Source organism: Gopherus flavomarginatus, chromosome 22, assembly GCF_025201925.1.
Source record: "Gopherus flavomarginatus isolate rGopFla2 chromosome 22, rGopFla2.mat.asm, whole genome shotgun sequence".
Classification (NCBI taxonomy): Eukaryota; Metazoa; Chordata; order Testudines; family Testudinidae; genus Gopherus; species Gopherus flavomarginatus.
Window position 1 is genome coordinate 4,969,995 of NC_066638.1, and position 24,087 is coordinate 4,994,081.

Below are 24,087 nucleotides of genomic sequence, written 5' to 3' on the forward strand. Positions count from 1 at the left end.
AAAACACTCCACTGCATGTGCAATTTTGCCCATGGCGAAAGGATGAGAGAAGGAACCATATGTGACAGAAATTAGTCATTTTGTTGAAATGCCCCAGTCGAAGGCTCAGATACTCCAATGGTGAGGATGATATAAGAACTAGCATAGAATAGACTGTCCTACGTGCCTGTGGCTGTACCACTTCTGGCTGTGATCTTCTTAGATCTCACTAGCTGAGCAGGATTGGCTGGGAAGCATTCCCTCTTGGCATTATGTATTTTCTTTGTTTGCTTAGCACGTTGGGGCCCCAACGTGGTTGAAGTACTGTCTTGTAAATGTTCAGTAATGTGTTTGCCCTGCTGAGCAGCCCTAAGTGAGCAAGGAGGTGAATCTGCCCATGCTCTTTTCCTGTGCCTGGGGAAGGTGACTCGTCTCTGGCAGGGGAGGATGGGAGCAGGTCCCAGAGGTATCCAAGGAGTAGGGTACTGAAAGCAGTTGATGGAGAGCGTATTAGGACCCACCAGGAGTTAGGGCCCCATAGTAACCAAAGGATTTGCAGTGCTTGCTTAGGGCTGGCACGCTACTGGGAATTGGTGTGCATGACCCCACGAAAGGGCAGCGGGTTCAATAATGACTCATGTCAAAAATTGCTGCTGGAGTAGCTGTGTTTTGGGGCAAATTCTGCCCTTCTGTTGCACAGAGAGCCATGTGCACCTGGAACTGTTGTGCAGCATTGTGACATGTCACAGAGGAGACGCACATGCTCAGTCTATGAGCTGGAGATTTGACTTAGTTTCTTCCCTGGTGTTTGCACTTAATTTTAAAATAGACGCCTTTCAGTTGAAAGCACGTGGCTGCCCCTTGTATTTGGGGTGGGGAGACGACCCAACAACTGGGCCAAGTCCTGAGACTCTTGCTCGTTTTATATGTGGTCCTTATTCACGCAGAATCCGTGTGGAACCCCTGCACGCTTTGCCTGAATGAAAATCGAAGGAGAACCACAGTATTTGATCCACAGTGGTTTCAGTGACAGTGAACAGAAGTGGAATGAGAATCCCAAATGGTTTCATGACAGTTAGTCATTTTCCCCCCTCTGCTTATACTGAAGAATTAACCTGCCACTAGTTGCCCTTCATTATTAGACTAGGACTTTTTCAGGAACCCACTCCAAATGCAGTGTTTGTCACCTCCCAAAGCAGATATCACCTCTGCCTCTGCTCTGGTGAAGCCAAGGAGAAAAGAAGTTGCAACTGAAGGAAATTCAGGACTTCTGGCCACAGTTGATGCCGGGGGGGAGGCTGGAGAAATGCCAGTCTGATTTAATCTAGCAGTGTACACTGGAATAATTGCCTAAGGATCTCCTTGCAGCTGTCATTGCAGGTAGTGGGGAGGCTCATGGGGTGAAAAGTGGCAGGGTCTCTTACCAGCTGCACCCTCTCCTGCTATAGTGACAAGCTGCTGATAGTGGTTTAAAAAAAAAAACAACCTTCCCTCTAAGTAGGTTTTGTTATGTAAGAATGTGTGAATGGGAACGTTAATGAGGATGTGTAGGTGTTGAAAAGTGTTTCTCTGTAGTGGCTCTTACTGCAATGCCTTGCAGTTACTAGCAAATGAGTTTTATTAGCATAATAGATCTATGACTGTAGTTTCCTTCAAGTGGTGGAATGGGATATGAATGTGCATTGTGCAACAAAGAACAGTGATGGGCTGTTAAAAGTCACCTAGGAAATATTCTCACAGACAGAGAAAGGGGCAGGAAGTAGCCATTGGTGATGCAAAGTGGCAAATACGTGTGCAGACAGGTACACTACTTGTGTGCTCAAAGAAATATATTGCAGAAAGCAAACCTGTACCATATCGAAGTGGATTAGGTGACCTGAGAGGTCCTTCCTCTCTGTCCTTTGGTTCCAGGAATGAGCACAGAAATAATGGCATGGCATGTTTTTGCAGGGAGGCTGTGTTGTCTAGTGAGCAGAGCTAGGGGCTGGAAAGCAGCCGTTGAGCGTTTTGTCCCAGCTTTGTCACTGAATTGCCTTGTGAATTTGGGCACATCACTTCACCTCTTTGTTTTCTCATTTGTGAAATATAGATATTAGGCAAATATGTGGGCACCTAAATAAGTGGCATGATTTGTTTAGTGGCACTGAGAACCCATAACGCCTAGTGAGGGATTAAGTGATGTGCCCAGGTTCACACATGGAATCTGTAGCAGAGCTGGGAACAGAATCCAGGTTCTCTCAAGTCCTAGTCCAGTGCCTTATGCACAAGTCAATTCTTCCCTTCTAAGGCCCTGCTTCAGGGAAGTACTTCAGCACATGCTTAAGGTCATCCCTGTTCAGGATAGCACTTAAATCTCATTGTCTCCCGGTGGACTTAAATGCTTTCTTAAAGAAAAGCAGGTTCCGAAGTGCTGCCATGAAACGGGGCTTAAAGCTGCAAGCTGTGGTTATCTGAGCACGCTCGGATAATGTACATGAGCCCAAGCTCAAGTGTTGTAACAGCCTTTTCTCTTGCGTCTCCATCCGACAGAAACCACCAGCCAAGCGTCAGCGCCGCAATATTCCTGCATCCTGATGCTGTGAAACCAAAAAGATTCTGTGCCTATGAAAATTTAGAATGCCCCTTAGTGTCGTCGTACCCCTGAATGTGCTATGATTTTTCCATTCTTGGCCTTGTGATGTATTGGTCATTCAGTCTCAGGCCAACATTTATGCATCTGCAATCTGAAAATCCCATTTACTGCAAAACAGGAGCAAAGGGGATTTGGCGCTGTCTGGGAGCTGCTGATACTCTGCACCATTATTATCAGAAGTAATAATAGGAGAAGCTGGTTGGGGCAAGTCCAGATGTCTTTTGGTATATTGACAGGGGTTGATTGGAGATTTGCAATGCACAGTGGCAGGCTTACCTCATGCCTTTATTTGTATCAGTTAATTTTAGTGCTGAACAGATGTAAGAACAATTCTGCCTCTGGTGGCATGAGACCCAAAGTCACCCCTTTGTGCCCAGTGGTCTGTGTGAAATGAGCTGGTGATGGTCATCTCTTGCGTAATGTCTGTATTCCCTTATTCTTCTTTGATCCCAGCATAGTTGCAATCAGCTGAAGCACTTTTCTGAATGGCTCCATCCTCCCTGGGTGTAACAGGAGGGAACTGGTGAGCTGTCATGCTCAGCAAAGAGTCTTCAGCTCTGCCACCTGCCTTTGATAGTGACCTGAGTTTTTGACCCTCAGGGGACACCGTTGTTCTAAGTTTTCCCGTAGACAGTGGGGCAAAAGTTTGTGTGTGGGAAGAGGTGAGGGGGTGTCAGGGAAGAGGGAGTTTTTATCTGTTGTGGGGCTTTTTGTGGAGACTGTGTAAAATGCTCGATGGTGCCCTCTAGTTGTGGACCCATGGAGAAGATAAGACTTACTACTGCAGTGAGGTAAGGGGTGATCTTCTTTAGCTCAGGTAGTACAGATCTGTCTTGGAGATAAAGGTGCAAAGTTCTAGTCCCTGCTCCCATGGTACTATAATATCTGTCTATATAGAGGGGTGGAGAGGAGAGGTGATTATGCAATTGTCTGTCATCTGCAACGCATGGTTTCATTAAAATTGTTCCACATTTCTGTATGTGCCTTTATTGTAAAAAAATAAAGTGCTTGGAGGTTTCAGTAAGCACTTCTAATTAAATCTAAAAATAGCCACCACACTTTTCTACCCATCTATACATGGTGAAAGGATACAAACCCTTTAAAATAGAACTTGATTTTTTTCAACAGAAATATTCACATCTGTGCCCTTCAGTATTTCATAACTTACATTAAGACTTGACTATCCTATTTAGCAACTGTAAGGGTTTTGCCGGTGATAAGTAAGGAGTTTCTCTTTAATAAGGTTCTCAGGCAGACATGCCCAGTTTCATTATTCGGTGAGGGCTCAGTCCTTTTGGCACAATATTTAGACAAATCAAGAATGCGAGGGGGTTCTGTATTAGTTTTTTAGACTTGAATTTTCAAAGTAGCCTGGAGGAGTTGGTCTTACAGATTCCTTTAATAATCCTAGCCCTAATGGAGAGAGGAAGAATGGCAGGGGCTAAGGTGCTGGTGTGGTCCATGGGAAATCGGGGTCACTTCCCTGCTCTGCCACAGAGTTTCTGTGTGACCTCAGGCAAGTCATTGAAACTCTCTGTGCATCAATTCTTCATCTGTAAAATGGAGATAATATCGCTGTCCTGCCTCACAGGATGTTCTGAAGGTAAATACATTGAACAGATTGTGACGTGCTTAGGTGCTATGGGTTGAGGGTCATTTAAATACATTAGACGCTATATATGACTCTGCATCGTTAGTGTTATCTTGATGAAAGGGCTCTTAAAATAGGTATGGTTGTATATCATGAGTGTATTTAGGGGGCTGTGGTAGAATACCTGACAGAGCTTTCTATTTCAAACCTAATGCTGTACCCAGTCTCTGACCAAGGCAAGCTGCTTCAAAGAAAGGTGTAAGAAACTCTGAAGTGGGCATTTAAATTGCCCAATAAAGGAAAATTCCTTCCTATCCTCATTAATGAGAAGTTGGCTCATACTCTGAATAGCCCTTCAAAAAGTCTTAAAATACCACCTGTACTGTTATCTGTGGATGTTCTCAGGATCTGAATCGATACTGAATTCTTTTTTGAAAACTGCTCAGCTCTTGGACTTGATATCTTGTGGCAATGACTCATAGACTCATAGACTTTAAGGTCAGAAGGGACCGTTATGATCATCTAGTCTGACCTCCTGCACAATGTAGGCCACAGAATCTCATCCACCCACTCCTGTAACAAACCCCTAACCTACGTCTGAGTTATTGAAGTCCTCCAATTGTGGTTTGAAGACCTCAAGCTGCAGTGAATCCACCAGCAAGTGACCCGTGTCCCATGCTGCAGAGAATGGCAGAGGCCCTGGAGGTTTTTTGCCTATCTGCCCTGGAGGAAAATTTCTTCCTGACCCCAAATATGGCGATCAGTTAAACCCTGAGCACGTGGGCAAAACTGACCAACCAGCACCCATGAAAGAATTCTCTGTAGTAACTCAGATCCCATACCATCTAACAATGAGTTCCATAGGCTAAATTGCTCTTTCTTACATGTTTTTACAGCAGCCAGATTTTTCTGAGTGTTATCAGACGGAAGAGATTGTATTTAGATTTGTCTTTTGGGAATGGCAGGTAAAAATTTAACATGAGAGCGGTTGAAAAACATTTTTTTTTGTTCTGTAAATCTATTATGTAAATGGTCTTAGCCGAGTGCAAGGGGATGGATTATAAATTATAAAACTAATTGTTTATCAGAAATGTACATTAGCTATTCTCTGTCTGTGTCAATATTGTATCAGGGAATTAGTGCCTGGGATCCTATAATGCCAATTCAAAAACGTTGATGAACAAATTTCTATATTAAAATTAACAATTACCTTGTAACTTAGAGTCAATCTGTCAAAAAAACCCAAAGTAATTAGTCCGAGGACACAATGTCGTGGAAGATTGTTCTTGCTTTGTATATTGTACCCATGTTTTTGATACAATTGTCACCACTCTCTCTTGTGAGGAGTGTCACTTCTCTCCATGTCTCTTTCTCACTGAACTGGGGCTCAGGAGACCTGGGATCTGTCTCCAGCTTTACTGTTGATGACCTGCTGGGTGACCCTGAGCAAGTTACTGCCATGCTGTGCCTCAGTTTCCCTGTATGTAAAATGGGGATAAAATGCTTTGAGAACTACTGACAAAAAGTGCTGTATGAAAGATAGGTATTATCATTATTTAGAGGAGCACTCTGTCTCACTCCTATTTTCCCTTATAATCACACTGTAACCTCCTTCCCTTTCTTCTCTCCATCCCTCTCTCTCTCCATATATTGCATACGAGAGCTTTGCAAGAAGTCAGTCATCTAAAGATCCTGAAAGCTCTGTTCTAAGACATTTAGGGCAACCCACTGGTTCAGTTGATAGAGCACTGGACTGAAACTCACGAGTTCTGGATTCAGTCCCAGCTCTGCTCCGGTGTTCCGCATTATTTTGCGAAGCTGCTTCCCCCACGTATGAAATGGAGATAATTACACTGACTCCTTTGTAAAGCACTTTGAGATCTGCTGATGACAAGCATGAGCTAGTTATGTCTTTATTGGCTTAGTCCAGAGGAAAGTTCCTTTTGGGGTTAGCTGGCAGTTCTGTTGCCTTAAGAACACTTGGCTCCTAGCACAAGCCTCATCTCTGGTAGACATACAAAATAAATAGTCAATGTAAATCCAGGCAGCTAATTGGCAATGTCAATTTTATTGCTTCTCATCCTCTGCTCCTTTAGATTGAGAGTCCAACATAATATTATTCGTATAACACTCTAGGCGCTTATGTAGTGCCTTTACTCCACGGATCTTAAAGTGCTTTATAAATATTAATGAATGAAGCTTTGGGACTTTCAGAAGTTTGAGTCTGATTCTCATGTCACAGATGGTGGGAACAGACACAAGGAGTCTGAGTGACTTGCCGTAGGTCACAGCGCGGGTCAGAAAAGGAGCCAGGAATGAGAATTTGGGAATTTGGACTCTGTCCCTTTCTCTGGCGTCCGGACTACACTCTTTGGAGTATGTGGGAGGAAGAATATGTGACTATTACAAATCTAAGCGAGTGTGGTTAGTACTTAGATACAGCGGTGCAGGTTGCTTTTGAAAAGCTTCAGGCAGATAAATAGGCAATGGTTATATTCCCTGTAGCTTCTAGAATGTGTGAGGGTTTTTTTTGGTCATGCAGCTGTTTTGCCATGAACAAAATGGCAAATAGAAAATCTGACCAGAAGTAAACAGAACGGCTGTTAGTGTAGATAATGAAGGAATTGGTAACAGCTATTGTAAGTGGTTACAGCCACTGGTAAGTGTGTAAGAGACCCCACTTGGTGCTCAATCCACAGAGGATGTAGGTCTGTTGTAGCCCTAGTTAAATAGACATGGATGCTTGAGCTCAAGCTCATGCTTTTAGGTTTGGAAGTCCCTGGTTCAGTCTCTGGTATGTTGGCCAAGATGGCGTTTATCCCTGTGAGTACAAGTCTTCCTAGACTCGCTGGCTTGTCCTGTATTTGCCAGTATAACCTTTCTCTTGGTGTCTTTCAGGTTAACAGGTTTCCAGCTGCCTGCTCCTATCGTGAGCACTGGAGTTGTGTTATCTTTATGGCTCGTGAGCGATTACGCTGTCAGCGCTCAAGGCTTCCAGGCAAACTATGAAGGTAGGTCCACTCCATTCCGTTTGTCTTACTGCTCCATATGCTGTAGCAGGGACTAAAAACAAGAGCAGGTTGCAAAGTGTGGGAAAAACGTATGGGAAAATTTGAGGGGAAAAAAATTACAAAACAAATTTTTTTTCGGTGCAAATTTGAATTTTTTCCACCAGCTCTACTCAAAATGTTTTAAAAAGTTACTGTGTAAAGAAAGGCAGAGCGCTGCTTTGGGATTGGAAGAGAATGTAGAACATTAGCTCTGGGCTCCTCAAGGTCGCAGAGAATGTAGCTCTGTCTCACCAGCGTGACTTAGGAAGATGAGCTGATGGGGAATGCACGGCTGCAGGGAGAAGGTAACCCTCAAAAGTTCAGAGCTTCGTTTATTGTTCCATGTGCATTTTCTTAAAAAATCCAAACAATAGGTTTTCAACCTTTTGCCGTACATTCCTTTCAGGTGGGGTAAAATGTTCTGTATTATTCAAAATTGTGGAGGTAGTCTGTCCAGCTACAAAAATGCTTGGATCTCTGTAACTGGTTCTTTGTTGATGGGAGCAAAGAATAATTAACTGTGTTAATGAAAGGTCTTTACAAAGGCTAGAGCATAGTTATAATGTGAGTCGCTGTATCTAGGCACAAGAAAGCCTAAGGCCTGGGCTACACCCGCCGGGGGGGGGGTCAAACTAAGATACGCAACTTCAACTACGCTATTCACGTAGCTGAAGTCGAAGTATCTTAATTCGACTTACCTGGCCGTCCTCACGGTGGTGAGTCAACCACCGTGGCTTCCCCGTCAACTCCACTTACTCTTCCTGCCGAGATGGAATGCACGCGTCAATTCGGGGATCGATTTATTGCGTCTAGACAAGATGCGATAAATCGATCCCTGATACATCGAACACTACCCGCCGATCTGGCGGGCAGTATAGACGTACCCTAAGTCATGTTATAATGTTCAGGACATTATTGCTTTTAAGCACATTTAGCTGAGAGTGTTCTCATGATCCATATAAAGGTTGAATTCTTCTTGGAATCCTGCTGAGCTCTTATACTTAATGATACCATGTGACACTGAGTTCCACAGGTGAATCGTGCCATACAAGCCAGTAGATTGCTTAGTGCATATAGAGTTCTAGTTTATGGTCCCTTCTGCACTGAAAAATCAGTCAAGTTAGGGCATCTCAGTTAGACACTAATCTCTGGTTAAAATGTGGCTGAGCCTTGACGTGTAGATCGGACTGAGTCATTTTTAACAGCGATTCTGAGCACTGTTATAGCACTGGGGCATTGGTAGGACCATAGCCCAGTTGGGGACAGAGTTAAAACAGTTAAGCTCAGTGCAAAACCCTACCGTGTTGCACTCGTGTAGCAAATAAGTTCTGACAGAGTGGATTTGGCAGTGTAGGTGGGTCTTCTAGCCACATTTTTAGAATGTGGCCTTAATGTCTCTCTTGAGGAAGGGGACATTCCGCTTCCTTCTGCAGAAGTCACGCTAGAACCCAGCGAGCAACAACAGCATCTAATAGAGATGGTGGTAGGTAGCGTGGTTTTACTCCTGTTGAGGACAAGGCCTAATTCTGTGTGCTTCTGGTTTTGGATTCTGTTTTTAGTTTTCACTCATGTATGTGTTCAGATTGCCGTTTCTCTTACGGCTTCCTCCCTCTTACTCAGGCAGCTCCAAAGAAGGTTACTTCAGCAATTGACTCATCTCCTCCTTTTTCAGAAAAGAAGTTAACCCAAAATGCTATCTGGCTTGGTCTCCTGCTTTTTTCCTTAGTGGCATTTTTAAGCAATGTTGACCTTTCTGCTTCCCATCAGTGCACAAATGCCTCAAAGTACCAAAGCATAGAGGTAACACTCAACTGTAGAACGAATTGAAATGTGCCTTGGAAATAGACCCTCCAAAGTATTTAGACAGGGAAGCTACAGGGGTTTATGTGCCTCCAAACGTCACCTGGATCTACCATCATGTGGGCCGAAAGGAAGTGTTTGAGCAGCAGACTTTGCATGCCTGCTATTCAAATGAAAGTTTCCCAACGGAAATGACCTGCAGCAGCTCCATTGGGGGCCACTACAGTTGCACTTGGAGAGAACATGAATCATGAGAGAGGGAGTGCAGGGACCCCCTCTACCCCCAGAAACACACACACAAAACAACAAAAACCAAAACCGAGCTGGCTGTTTCTTTGCTGTTGCCAGAACCTGGGAGATATGGGAGAATTCTCCTCCAAGACTCATAACTGTGTGTAATACAGTCATGCATAGAGACTCCAACTGAGATCAAAGTCCTGCTGTGCTAGGCCAGGGGATCCCAAAGTGGGGGTCGGGACCCCTCGGGGAGTCACGAGTTTATTACATGGGGGGGGTCACGAGCTGTCAACCTCCACCCCAAATCCAGCTTTGCCTCCAGCATTTATAATAGTGTTAAATTAGAAACAATTTTTTATATATTTATGGGGGGGGTCACACTCAGAGGCTTCCTGGGTGGAAGGGGTCACCAGTAAAAAAACACTGAGAGCCACTGTTCTAGGCACTGTACAAACACACAGTAGAGAATCATAGAAATATAGGGCTGGAAGGAATCTTGAGAGATCATCTAGTCTCATCCTCGCTTGTTTTTGGAGGAACCCTGGGAAGAGCTGCTTAGAACTTTGAAAATTAGACATTGTGATACTTTTCCCCAAAATATTCAAAAAAACTTTCAATGAGAAAGTTTCACCGTTCTTCTGCAGGCTCTATTCGGAAGTAGGTCTGGGCAAAACACAATGGCTTGACTTCATAGGGGTTTGTGCAAACATGTCGCTCTCTCTGGGGTTCATGCTTCCTCTCCCAGGCTTCTTGCTTGATGTACCAGCTCTGCACATGCTCAGAATCTTAAAACAGGGATGACAGCAGTGTTTCATCTGGGAAGGATTTTTTTTTTGGCAGGGACAAAATTGTGCCAAACCACAAAATTTCAATTTTAATGCGAGAGACTATTTCTGCTGAGATTCTCTTAAATCTAACCCCTTGGGTGCACTCAGTCTAAATGTCACATGAACCTGGCCCTGGCACCAAACTTGTAGCAAGATGAGAATGAAGTGAGTCACACTCGCTTATGGTTTTTACTGCAAACATTTGTGAAAAGCCCTATCGCCTGAGTTACTTGTAGAGTCTTTCTGTGAGAATCAACATTCTGGGAATGTCAGAAGAATGAGGATCACCTTTCTGCCCCCTTTTGTGTTTGAATGTTACTCGGGATTCAGAGCTAATAATAGGTTTTTATTTTAAGGTTTAGCTGGCCACTTAAAGGGGATCAAATTTACATAATTTCCATTTTTATACAACTATCCCCTCTTTGTATTTTGTCTTCTGATACCTTTCTTCCTGATCATTAGTTTAATATTTCTTTGATATAGTAGATATAAGCTTGATCTAGGATTGGTCTGAACCTACATATATTTTAAATTATTTGAGCGATGTTTGACTGGAGGCGAGAAGGTTTTATTTTAAGCCAAACTGGTTTTCATAGTCGTTGACTTAATCAGAAATATGAAATTTCAGAGGGATACGGGGCAGGAAGGACACTGGAGCTAGTTAAAATCCCTCAGGGCTTTTCGCCTCTGGAGGCCTGGATTCAGATCTTGGCTCAGGTGACAATCAAAAATGAGTTGTAAGGTCTCACTCTAAATCTGTGCTGGTGCATATTGCAAAACTGCTGTGCAGTTTGATACATCTGGCCATCTCTGCTCGTGGGAGATTGAGGCCTCCTGCCTTAGGGGGCTGAGGGACTGTGACTTGGAAGAGTAGGCTGAGAACGAATAAAATCATGAAGGTGTTGTTATGTATCCCTTCACACAACACAGGAATTTCATCCAATGAAATTGATAGGCAGCAGATTTAAAACAAACAAAAAGAAATATTTCTTCACATAACACACAGTCAACCTGCGGAACTTGTTGTCAGGGGATGTTTGAAGAACAAAAGTATGACTGGGTTCCAAAAGAATTAGATGAACTAATGGAAGAAAGGCCCATCAGTGGCTGTTTGCCAAGATGGTCAGGGATGCAACCCTGTGCTTTGAGTGTCCGTAAATCTCTGACTGCTGGAAACTGAGGCTGGATGATGGGAGGGATCAATTGATAAATTGGCCTGTTCTGTTCATTCCCTCTGGGGCACCTGGCATTGGCTGCTATCGGAAGACAGGATACTGGGCTACATGGACCAGCAGTCTGACCCAGTATGGCCATTTTTATGATTGAAGGGCACCAGGAGAGGTCTGTGAGGCCCAGAGATAGGAACAGAGTGGGAAAGGGAGTGTAAGTGTAGTTAGGATTGATGTCCATTAGTAGAGCTGTGTGGGAGGAGCCCAGTGCTGGATAGTGTCTGATGCAGCAGATCAAGATTGAGGTGCATTTATGTATGGGCAGCACACACTATTGCCTGTCTCTAGATACGATTATTGTCACACTGCCTTTCATAACCACAATGTTCCCATTGCATATAAATTGTTTTAATTTTACGTTTGTATGGGGGGAACCCCACGAATGGATCCGCTCCCCTCTGCTGATAAATCCAGTGGGACCAGTGTATGATATTCACGTTAAGCAAGTTTAATTTTAACTTCTGTTTCTAACTAAAATTAGAAACATTTTCCTAATTGAGGTCTTTGTAGTACTGGCAACAGGAAACACAAATCTCCCCTGTCCAGTCTGCACTTTGAATTGCTTAGGGACACAGTTTTGAAAGTTAGGCCCATTAAAATGAAAGAGAATTGGCTGTCCAGTTCCCCAGGATGGCTTTGAAAATTGTTTGCCCAAGATCACAGAGAAATTCTGTGGCAGAGCTGGGAATTAAACTCGCATCTCCTGAGTCCTGAGCAAGTCGCTTAACCACAAGAGCATTCTTTCTTTCAGTGGTTGCAGCTCTGCCCCCAAACAAATTTGGAGTTCAGGAAAAGCCGAATACCTGGCCTTGGAACTTGCATTTTGCTCTGAATTGCTGGGAATGTCTTCCAGTTGATCTTAGACATAATCAAAAATTGCAGCAAGGCTACAATTCATCTGCCTGCAAATTCTTTTAGTATTGCTGTTTGTTGACTCACCAGGCAATAACATCACCATACAAGAGCTTTTCTGGGATTGAGCTGTGGGCTTTAGTTTTAAACAGGTATTTCACTATGGCCTCAACTCCATATGAAATGCATTGCTCACTCTCGCTGCTGTTTGGCTTCTGCATGAAGTCTCCATTTGCTGCCTTATGTAACGACTGAATTCATTATATATACCAGGCATGTTGTTTATCCCAGTGGTTTCAGGTTTGCAATCCTTATTCCTGTCCTGAATGCTGGATATGAATTTTTATCAAGAATAATAATGAAGTTAAAAAATATGACCAGCATTGTAAAGTAGTGTGTTACGACTGCAATACTTTTAAAATCAGAGTGGGCCTGGAGTAATATTTAAATACATTATGCACCGTTCAGTGATACAAAACATATCTTGTCTTTGCCACCAGCTGAGTGTCTTAGCCCCGGTTGTTTTATGACAACGGTGCGCTCTGTAGGTGTATGAAACATGAAACATTCCCACCCACCACACACACTTTCCTTTAAAAGCTGCATCATCTGTTCCTGAGTCATCCACTCCCAAGGATTATTTCAGTTACGAGGATGCTTGTTTTGTTGTCTATATTTCAAGGAGGAAAATATGAGGAGTTCAACACAAGAAGGTGAAACATACAAGCCAACAGCTTTTTCAATAGCTTTTATTTTTGTGGACTCATAGAGGGAAAAGGGAAAAGCTCCTATCCAGTCCCACCCAGTACATCTCGCTAGAAATAAGAGGTTATTACCATACCTGTCCCAACCCCAAAGCATTGTAGTCCCAGGATTGCTTTTTTAGGTTGCTGTCTGGTCTGTACTGTACCAACTCCCTGCAATGCAGTTTGGTCTCTTTTATAAACACTGCCTCTCCCCCGCCCCCACCCCAGCCTTTCTGGGGCAGGCTTAATAATTTTAGCAGAGACATGCAACTAAAGCCCTAAAGTGGCCATTTTGCAACTGACAGTTCCTAGTTGCCTGCCTCTCCACCGCAGCTGATAAGTTCTTGGGAGACTATTACATAGCCTTGATGATTTTAAAAATTAATTTAAAAAAAATCACATCTCATGAATGACATAGACATAAAAATACCAGGGATAAGCACCCTTTACTCTGTGTGAGGGACTTGTGAGGATTACATGGGGTTAACTGTGCAACAACCCCAAATTTTAAATCCTCCCTCCATGTTTTCAGCAATGCTGAAGTATTTAAGGGTGTCTATTTATATTACAGTGTCAACATTTTCCATATGTAATGGTAGATGGGTGGACTAGATAATCTCCAAAGCATTTTCTGTTCAGCATTTGATAGAGAGAAGCATATGGAATTGGTATGTTTTTGGAAGGTTTGGTAAAGATCCTAATCAGCCATTGGGGGGGGGGAGTTTTGAATATACAGGTACACACTGTTCCATTGCATATTTTGAAGGGGAACTAGGGTTACAGCAGAATTTTGCCTTTTCAATAAAACAGCTGAGTCTTGCTAGTGTTACTGCTACATAATAAGAGTAGGACCACATTTCTGCTCAGAGGCTACTTCAGACTCTAGGGCGTTGCCTTCACTGCTGAAAGACACCTGTTTGTGCATTGTTAGCTGTCTGAATGTAAAATCCTAGTGGAGAGAGAGTGCTGTACTTTTTATCTTTATGTGGCTAGTTGAAGTAAATCACAGGTGAGAAGGATAATGTTGAGCTTGTCTAGATAGATAAAAGCAAAAGCTGCCTATGTTTTGTCTCCATTAGGGTTTTACATTAAGATAGTTACCTTCCAGACAGGGTGGGCTTTTTTCAGTGAAGAGAGTGGGACCAAGGCATGGTGTCATTGGAAAGAAAACAACCCAAGGGCAATGAGTGGATGTTATTTTGCCGTGTCAAGGTCTTAGTCCATACGTGCTCATACCTCTGCATGTTTGAGCTGCAGTGTTGACTGTCTGTCCCATCCTGGCTGGGATTAAGGCTGCTCACATTTCTAGTTTGGAAATTGGAAAGAAAGGCCTGGGGCTTGGAAGTGAGGGAACATGAGGGATGTGGGGAACTCACCTGGCCCACTGGGTGGCAGTGTTCCTTCACAGACCTGCAGGTGAAGCAGAGTAAGAGTGGTGTGTGACAGCTGGAGGTTCGGGTGCATGGCTCTCAGATTCCCACATTGCTCACAGCTCTTCAGTTCCTCAAGCAACGGCAATTAAATAGTCTGGACTGGATTCTGTGTCACTGCTTGGAGAGGTAGCCCAGAAGCAGCTGGTGCAAAAGTGGCTTCATGCCACCTGCGCACCTCTTGGCTTCCGGTGTGCTCTGAGGGAGAAGGCAGCCCCTGACATAAACTTAGAGCAGTCCTATACTGCTTCTCTTATAGCATCCTTACCACGGAGCTGCTCTGCAGGTCAGAAGCCCTCTTGGGAGCACTGCTTTGGGGACTTACCCCCAGTCTGCCTTCTGCTGCCACTGTGCTAAGCATGTCTCCCTATGTTAATGACTTTGAGGAGGACATGGTAGAGCCAATTGATTTGCCCTACTCTGCCCCTGCACAGGGGAAATTCCACCCTTCCCCATTATAGCACCACTATAGGCACTATACAGGCCACGTCCACACTACAGAGTAAAATCGAAATTAATAAAATCGATTTTATAAAACAGATTTTATAAAATCGATTTTACGCGTCCACACTGGGGCACATTACTTCGGTGGTGTGCGTCCATGGTCCCAGGCTACCATCGATTTCCGGAGCGATGCACTCTGGGTAGCTCAGTAAAAGAATGGGACCAATAACTTCGATTTCCGTCCACACTAACCCTAAATCGATTTAGTAATATTGATTTTAGGGTTACTCCTTTCGTTTAGCTGGAGTACAGAAATCGATTTTAAGACCCCTTAAAATCGATTTTAAGTGCCTTGTAGTGTGGACGGGTACAGCGTTAAATCGATTTAACGCTGTTTAAATCGATTTAACGCTGTAGTGTGGACCTGGCCACAGTGTAGGGGAGTTGGCTTGGCAAAATCTCATGAGCTGGGTTTTTGTTTTGTAATAAACCCCAAGCCAGGGGTATTCAGGATCCAAGCAGTATTTTTATCCAGACACCCTAAAATTCATGGAGACTGGGATCAATAGTTTGATTGGGTCTGCTTCCCTACTACCAGCCCGCAGGGCCAGCTCCAGACTATGGCTATATAGAGAGAAGCGAGTATGAGTCACTAGAAGAGATCGCTGTTTGCTTTGTGAGTGAGCAGTAACATAGATTTGCTGTCTGATGCTTGGGCATGGAGCCATAGGTTTCCTGGGTTACTATGAGATCTGACATGTAGCCTAGGTCTAAGCTCTACTGTTTGAGTGGAGGTATTGCCTGAAGCTTATATAGGTATGTATAGCTTGGCTAAACTAGGGGTGGAAGGGCCAGATTTCCAAGTGCTCAGTACCCACATTTGTAGCCAAATTTACAAGAGAGCTCAGCACCCAATGCGATGAGCTGTTTGGCTGCAAGTTTTGGTGCTTTCATTGGGTGCAGAATTCCCGTGAAAAACTGGCTTCAGTGTTGAGTCCTGAGCACTTTTAAAAGGTCTGGCCTATGCTGATGTATATTTCAAAGATATGAACGCTAGAGTCGGACAGTTTTTTCATGTTGTGCTAAGTGAGGGAGAATATTATTAGTCAGTGAGTCTATTGAGTTTGGAACATTCTTTGCTGAATCAGGGACTAGATGGGTTAACATTGTTTTTTCCCCCTTCTTCTATAATGTTCTACAGTTCTGATTCTCTGTGATGCAGAACAATTTGAGATAAAGCTAATGTAGTTAAAAAAAAAAGATTTTCTATTAAATTTTCTTTCTCAAAGCAAAACCTGAAATAATTGATGGTGCTTTTAAAAAATCAAATGCAGACGCCTCTGAGCCGCTGCTGAGATAGCAAAGATCCAAAATGAGTGACTGAGTTTCTCCTAAGGGAAGAAAAATAAACCGCTCAAAACCCAGCCTGTGCCACCAAACGAGAGAACTCATGTTGTAATTAAAACTTAATCCTGAGAGGTAAGGGAGGAACGCCCACTAACACTTCATTCAGCTATACACCTTTCTCAAAGTGAGCTACTCATGTTAGTTAAGAGTAAAGAAGGAGATAACTGTTTTTGATGAAAGGGAATATGTTGTTGCTGTTGTTCTTTCAGTCCATTTGTAATCTACGACTCACTGAATAGCTTGTGGTGTGACTGTAATAACCTTATTCCCAGATTTGGACCTTAGCGTCCAAAATATGGGGGTTAGCATGAAAACCTCCAAGCTTAGTTACCAGCTTGGACCTGGTACCTGCTGCCACCACCCAAAAAATTAGAGTGTTTTGGGGCACTCTGGTCCCTCTGAAAAACCTTCCCTGGGGACCCCAAGACCCAAATCCCTTGAGTCTCACAACAAAGGGAAATAATCCTTTTTCCCTTCCCCCCTCCAGGTGCTCCTGGAGAGATACACAGACACAAGCTCTGTGAACCCAAACAGAGTGAATCTCCCTCTCTGTTCCCAATCCTGGAAACAAAAAGTACTTTCCTATTCCCCCCAGAGGGAATGCAAAAATCAGGCTAGCGATCCAACACACAAATCTCCCCTTGATTTCTTCCTCCCACCAATTCCCTGGTGAGTACAGACTCAATTTCCCAGAAGTAAAGAAAAACTCCAACAGGTCTTAAAAGAAAGCTTTATATAAAAAAGAAAGAAAAAATACAAATAGTCTCTCTGTATTAAGATGACACAATACAGGGCAATTTCTTAAAAGAATATTGAATAAACAGCCTTATTCAAAAAGAATACAAATCAAAGCACTCCAGCACTTATATTCATGCAAATACCAAAGAAAAGAAAACCATAGAACTTACTATCTGATCTCTTTGTCCTTACACTTAGAAACAGAAGACTAGAAAATAGAGCTACTTCTCCAAAGCTCAGAGAGGCAGGCAGGCAGACAAAGACTGAGACACTCAATTCCCTCCACCCAAAGTTGAAAAAATCCGGTTTCCTGATTGGTCCTCTGGTCAGGTGCTTCAGGTGAAAGAGACATTAACCCTTAGCTATCTGTTTATGACACGCCCCCCAAATTGCAGACAGTGGGGAAGCTCACTGGCGGCGATTTCCTTCTAGAACTGGAAAATAAACAGATTAATACAACACATACACCTTTACATATACTCCTAAGTATATAACTAACAGACTTCTACATTTTAAGAACACTTTTTAACTACTGAATTCTGGGAAACTCTCACGGGAGAGTGCATCAGCTACTTTGTTAGAAGCTCCTGTGATGTGTTGAATTTCAAAATCAAAATCTTGGAGAGCCAAACTCCAACGAAGAAGTTTCTTGTTGTTCCCCTTGGCAGTATGAAGCCACTTTAGTGCAGCATGGTCAGTTTGTAGTTGGAACCGCCGTCCCCAAACATATGGGCGTAGCTTTTCCAGGGCGTACACAATGGCATAGCATTCCTTTTCACTGACTGACCAGTGACTTTCCCTCTCAGACAGTTTCTTGCTGAGAAACACGACAGGATGGAAGTTGTGATCTGTTGCTTCCTGCATGAGCACTGCTCCTATACCACGCTCAGATGCATCTGTGGTTACTAGGAATGGCTTGTCAAAATCCGGGGCCCTGAGCACAGGGTCAGACATGAGCGTTGCCTTAAGTTGGGTAAAGGCCTTTTGACACTCATTAGTCCACTTAACTGCATTTGGCTGGGTCTTTTTGGTCAGGTCGGTCAGTGGGGCAGCGATTTGGCTGTAGTGGGGTACAAATCGCCTGTAGTATCCGGCCAAGCCTAAGAAGGATTGGACCTGCTTCTTGGACCGTGGGACAGGCCACTTTTGGATAGCATCCACCTTGGCCTGTAGGGGGTTTATGGTTCCTCGACCCACCTGGTGCCCCAGGTAAGTCACTCTGTTTTGGCCTATTTGACACTTTTTGGCCTTAACAGTTAGTCCTGCCTGCCTGATGCGCTCAAAGACCTTTTCCAGGTGTAGTAGGTGTTCGGGCCAGGAGTCTGAAAAAATGGCCACATCATCGAGGTAGGCAACTGCAAATTCTCCCAGTCCAGCTAGTAGACCATCTACCAGCCTCTGGAAGGTGGCGGGTGCATTTCGAAGGCCGAAAGGAAGGACATTGAATTCATACACCCCCGCATGGGTGACGAATGCTGACCTCTCCTTGGCAGGTTCATCTAGCGGTACTTGCCAGTACCCCTTGGTTAAGTCTATTGTAGAGATGAACTGGGCACGTCCCAACTTTTCCAATAGCTCATCGGTACGTGGCATTGGATAGTTGTCCGGACGAGTTACAGCATTTAGCTTACGGTAGTCCACGCAAAAGCGTATTTCCCCATCTGGTTTGGGTACCAGAACCACTGGAGATGCCCATGCACTGGTAGATGGGCGGATTATACCCATCTGTAGCATGTTCTGGATCTCCCGTTCTATAGCAGCTTGGGCATGAGGAGACACTCGGTAAGGTGGGGTTCTGATTGGGTGAGCATTACCTGTATCAATGGAGTGGTATGCCCGTTCAGTCCGTCCTGGGGTGGCTGAGAACAATGGGGCGAAGCTAGTGCACAGCTCCTTGATTTGTTGCCGCTGCAGACGTTCCAGGGTGGTTGAGAGGTTCACCTCTTCCACGCCACCGTCTTTTTTCCCGTCGTAGTAGACACCGTCAGGCCACTCAGCATCATCTCCCTGGACTGTAAACTGACAAACCTGTAAGTCTCTGGAATAGAAAGGCTTGAGAGAATTAACATGGTACACTTTAGGCTTTAGTGAGGAATTGGGAAATGCTATGAGGTAGTTTACAGCTCCCAGGCGCTCTTGGACCGTGAAGGGCCCTTCCCATGATGCTTCCATCTTATGGGCCTGTTGCGCCTTTAAGACCATAACCTGGTCTCCTACCTTGAAGGACCGATCTCTGGCATGTCTGTCATACCAGGCCTTTTGCTCTTCTTGAGCATCCTTTAGGTTCTCTCTAGCAAGGGCTAAAGAGTGTCGGAGGGTGCTTTGTAGGTTGCTTACAAAGTCCAGAATGTTAGTTCCTGGAGAAGGCGTAAACCCCTCCCATTGCTGCTTCACCAACTGTAATGGCCCCTTAACCTCGTGACCATACACAAGTTCAAATGGTGAAAACCCTAAACTGGGATGTGGTACAGCCCTGTAGGCAAACAGCAACTGCTGCAACACTAGGTCCCAATTATTGGAGAATTCGTTGATGAATTTTCGTATCATGGCCCCCAAAGTTCCATTGAACCTTTCAACCAGGCCATTGGTTTGATGGTGGTACGGGGTGGCAACCAAGTGATTCACCCCATGAGTTTCCCACAGTTTTTCCATGGTCCCTGCCAGGAAATTAGACCCTGAATCTGTAAGGATGTCGCAGGGCCAACCTACTCTGGCAAAGATGTCTGTTAGGGCCAGGCACACAGTGTTAGCCCTGGTGTTGCCTAGAGCGACTGCTTCTGGCCATCGGGTAGCAAAGTCCACTAAAGTCAGTACGTACTGCTTTCCTCTGGGCGTCTTTTTTGGGAAAGGGCCCAGAATATCCACAGCTACTCGCTGAAATGGGACCTCAATTATGGGGAGTGGCTGGAGAGGGGCCTTGACCTGGTCTTGAGGCTTACCCACTCTTTGGCATACCTCACAAGACCGGACATACTTGGCAACGTCCTTGCCCATCCCCTCCCAGTGGAAGGACTTCCCCAACCGGTCTTTGGTTCTGTTCACCCCAGCATGCCCACTGGGATGATCATGGGCTAAGCTTAAGAGCTTCCCCCGGTACTTAGTTGGAACCACCAACTGTTTTTGCGGCTGCCATTCTTCCCGGTGTCCACCAGAAAGAATTTCCTTGTATAAAAGTCCTTGGTCTATAACAAACCGGGATCGATTAGAAGAGCTGAGAGGCGGTGGGGTGCTCCGTGCCGCCGCCCAAGCTTTCTGAAGGCTGTCATCTGCTTCCTGCTCAGTCTGGAACTGTTCCCTTGAGGCTGGGGTCACCAGTTCTTCCTCAGACTGTGGACTTGGGCTTGGTCCCTCTGGAAGCGATGTAGGTGATGGGGTTGTTTCCGTTGCTGGTGAACCGCTCTCCGCTGGTGCACCTGAGGGTATTTCAGGCTCTGGCTGAGCCTTTTGGGTATGGCTGTCTTTTGCTTCTGCCAGTTCTGGCTCGCTGGCGCCCTCTGGCGTTGAGTTTGAAGATGTGGTTGCACTTGCTGGTGCTGGTTGCTGTTCCAGTTCCGGGCCTGGGACTGGAGATGCTGTGGCTGTTTCAGTGGTAGGCATGGAATCCGGGTCCACTACCTCTGTCTGGGTCTCTGGTAACACAGACGGGGCGTCTGTGGACGGCTCAGGAACAGGAATGGGTCTGGAAGCTTGCCTGGTTTGGCTACGTGTAACCATTCCCACTCTCTTGGCCCGCCTCACCTGGTTGGCCAAGTCTTCCCCCAGTAGCATGGGGATAGGATAATTGTCATAGACTGCAAAAGTCCACATTCCTGACCAGCCTTTGTACTGGACAGGCAGTTGAGCTGTAGGCAAGTCTACAGCTTGTGACATGAAGGGGTAAATTGTAACTTTGGCCTTTGGGTTGATGAATTTGGGGTCAACGAAGGATTGGTGGATAGCTGACACTTGTGCCCCCGTGTCTCTCCACGCTGTAACCTTCTTTCCGCCCACTCTCAAATTTTCCCTTCGCTCCAAGGGTATTTGAGAGGCATCCGGGCCTGGGGATCTTTGGTGTGATGGTGGTGTAATGAATTGCACTCGCATGGTGTTCTTGGGACACTTGGCCTTGATATGTCCCAGTTCATTACACTTAAAGCATCTTCCATCTGATGGGTCACTGGGCCGAGGTGAGTTACTGGAGACTGGTGAGGTTGAAGGGTAGGGTATTTGTGGCTTTACTTGGGTGGTATGTGGGGTCTTTGGCTGTCCTCGGTTGTAGGGTTTATGGTCTGTGTGCCCCCTGGGGTAATCGTTCCCCTTGACAGTAGCTTTTTTGCTTTCTGCCAGTTCCATCCATTTGGCTCCAATCTCCCCCGCCTCAGCGATATTCTTGGGGTTTCCATCTTGTATGTACCGTGTGATGTCTTCAGGAACACCATCCAAGAACTGCTCCATTTGTATGAGGAGGTTCAGTTCTTCCAAGGTTTGAATGTTGTTTCCTGTTAGCCAGGCCTCATAGTTTTTTGCAATGTAGTAGGCGTGTTTGGGAAATGACTCCTCTGGTTTCCACTTTTGGTTTCTGAAACGCCGACGGGCATGATCTGGGGTTATCCCCATCCTGTATCTGGCCTTGGTTAGAAAAAGTTTATAGTCATTCATTTGGTGCTTAGGCATTTCAGCTGCCACCTCTGCTAAAGGTCCACTGAGCTGTGACCTCAATTCTACCATGTACTGGTCTTCGGGGATGTTGTACCCAAGACAGGCTCTTTCAAAGTTTTCCAAGAAGGCCTCGGTGTCATCACCTGCCTTGTAGGTGGGAAATTTCCTGTGCTGTGGAGCAATATTTGGCGCCGGGTTGTTAGGGTTGGCTGGCACAGGCAGCCCAGCTTTTGCCATCTCCAGTTCATGTTTTCTCTGTTTTTCCTTCTCTTCATTCTCTTTTTGTTGTTTTTCCATTTCTTTTTGTTGTTTTTCCATTTCTTTTTGGTGTTTTTTCCATGTCTCGGCGGTGGGCCGCCTCCTCTTCTTCTTGCTTCCTTCTGTGGGCCAACTCATCTTCTGCTTGTTTCCTTCGGTAGGCCACCTCTTCTTCTTCTAGTTTTCTTTTGTGCGCTGCCTCTTTGGCTGCCTCTTTGATCTGTTCTTCTCTTTCTTTCATCTCCATCTGTCGCCTGTGTTCAGCTTCTTTGATTTGTTCTTCGGCCGCAATTTTTGCCTTAGAAGTCATGTTTCCTGTTTTCTTGTGTTGGGGTGCCCTCCGGTGTTTACCTTCTGAACTGCAGGTTCTCTGTTGCCTCCTGAAGTCTGCCTAGCAACAGTGCCTTTAGCTAATCTTCCTTTTCTCTCTCTAGCTAATGTTCAATGAAGGGAAACCAGAAAAACCACTTTATTTGCATGCATATAAGTGCCGGTACTTGCCTGCTAATGGGAGGGCTATTGCATGACAAAAGACCCTTAACATGCAAGCCACAAACTGCGAGAGAGAGCAGAAAAAAAATTCTCTCTGGTTCCCTTTTAAAACCAACTGCTTCTCTCTGCTAAAAAGCCCTTAGCAGAGAAAAGAAAAATACAATATTTCTACTGGCTTCTGGATTCTGTCTATCTCCCACCGCTGCTACTCATGTAATAACCTTATTCCCAGATTTGGACCTTAGCGTCCAAAATATGGGGGTTAGCATGAAAACCTCCAAGCTTAGTTACCAGCTTGGACCTGGTACCTGCTGCCACCACCCAAAAAATTAGAGTGTTTTGGGGCACTCTGGTCCCTCTGAAAAACCTTCCCTGGGGACCCCAAGACCCAAATCCCTTGAGTCTCACAACAAAGGGAAATAATCCTTTTTCCCTTCCCCCCTCCAGGTGCTCCTGGAGAGATACACAGACACAAGCTCTGTGAACCCAAACAGAGTGAATCTCCCTCTCTGTTCCCAATCCTGGAAACAAAAAGTACTTTCCTATTCCCCCCAGAGGGAATGCAAAAATCAGGCTAGCGATCCAACACACAAATCTCCCCTTGATTTCTTCCTCCCACCAATTCCCTGGTGAGTACAGACTCAATTTCCCTGAAGTAAAGAAAAACTCCAACAGGTCTTAAAAGAAAGCTTTATATAAAAAAGAAAGAAAAAATACAAATAGTCTCTCTGTATTAAGATGACACAATACAGGGCAATTTCTTAAAAGAATATTGAATAAACAGCCTTATTCAAAAAGAATACAAATCAAAGCACTCCAGCACTTATATTCATGCAAATACCAAAGAAAAGAAAACCATAGAACTTACTATCTGATCTCTTTGTCCTTACACTTAGAAACAGAAGACTAGAAAATAGAGCTACTTCTCCAAAGCTCAGAGAGGCAGGCAGGCAGACAAAGACTGAGACACTCAATTCCCTCCACCCAAAGTTGAAAAAATCCGGTTTCCTGATTGGTCCTCTGGTCAGGTGCTTCAGGTGAAAGAGACATTAACCCTTAGCTATCTGTTTATGACAGTGACAATTTGTGTTTAAAGACAGAAATGAGAGTCCTTGCTGTAAATGGCTCTTTTATGATCTGCTATCAAAGCATGTTCGGTATCCTCCTCCTCTTTTTAAACAAACTCTGGGAAATGCAAAAAAAAAATATAAAACCTCAGCAGAATGTTAACATTGGAACAAAACACTTCTCAGCAATTTTATTACTGAAAGGGGGCAATTAATTTTTATAGGAAGAGCAAGTGCAAAGATGGATGCATGAAAAACGATATAAAACATGTGCTCTTGGTATTTTAGTCCCTCTTCCTCCTCGTTCCCTTGGAAAGTGGGTGAATGAGGTCATTGTATTCAGCTTTTGATATTATTTAACATTTATATTGTAGTTACACCTAAGGGTCGTGTCAGGTTGGGCCCCATTGTATTAGGTGCTGTACAAAGAGTGTTGTCTAACATAAGATATGTTTTGTTTTATTTAATTACCATGGTATTTGTGCTAGAAAACAATAGGTTTTCATATTTGTGTGTGTAAAATCATTGTATTACCCTCTGTATCAAAATAATATTTCTATAGGGCCAAATTCTGCCACACTGACTCTTACTGAATTGTTTTTACATTGAACTCAAGGGCAATGCATGTGAGGAAAGATGGCAGACACTGGCCAGTGTCTTCCACTCTAAA

The 24,087-nt window shown here is 44.5% G+C and overlaps 1 protein-coding gene across 4 annotated transcripts in view; it reads left to right on the forward strand.

Annotated features, from left to right (window-relative positions):
• CSMD2 (CUB and Sushi multiple domains 2) overlaps nucleotides 1-24,087 on the forward strand; it is a 560,963-nt gene that overhangs the window by 79,949 nt on the left and 456,927 nt on the right. For all 4 annotated transcript variants that reach the window (XR_007770925.1, XM_050932578.1, XM_050932579.1 and 1 more), the window contains exon 3: nucleotides 7,101-7,213. Coding sequence is in view for 3 of the 4 variants with exons in the window: in XM_050932578.1 (XP_050788535.1) it covers nucleotides 7,101-7,213 (113 nt within the window). In the remaining variant the exon portion in view is untranslated. The remainder of the gene's footprint in view (nucleotides 1-7,100; nucleotides 7,214-24,087) is intronic.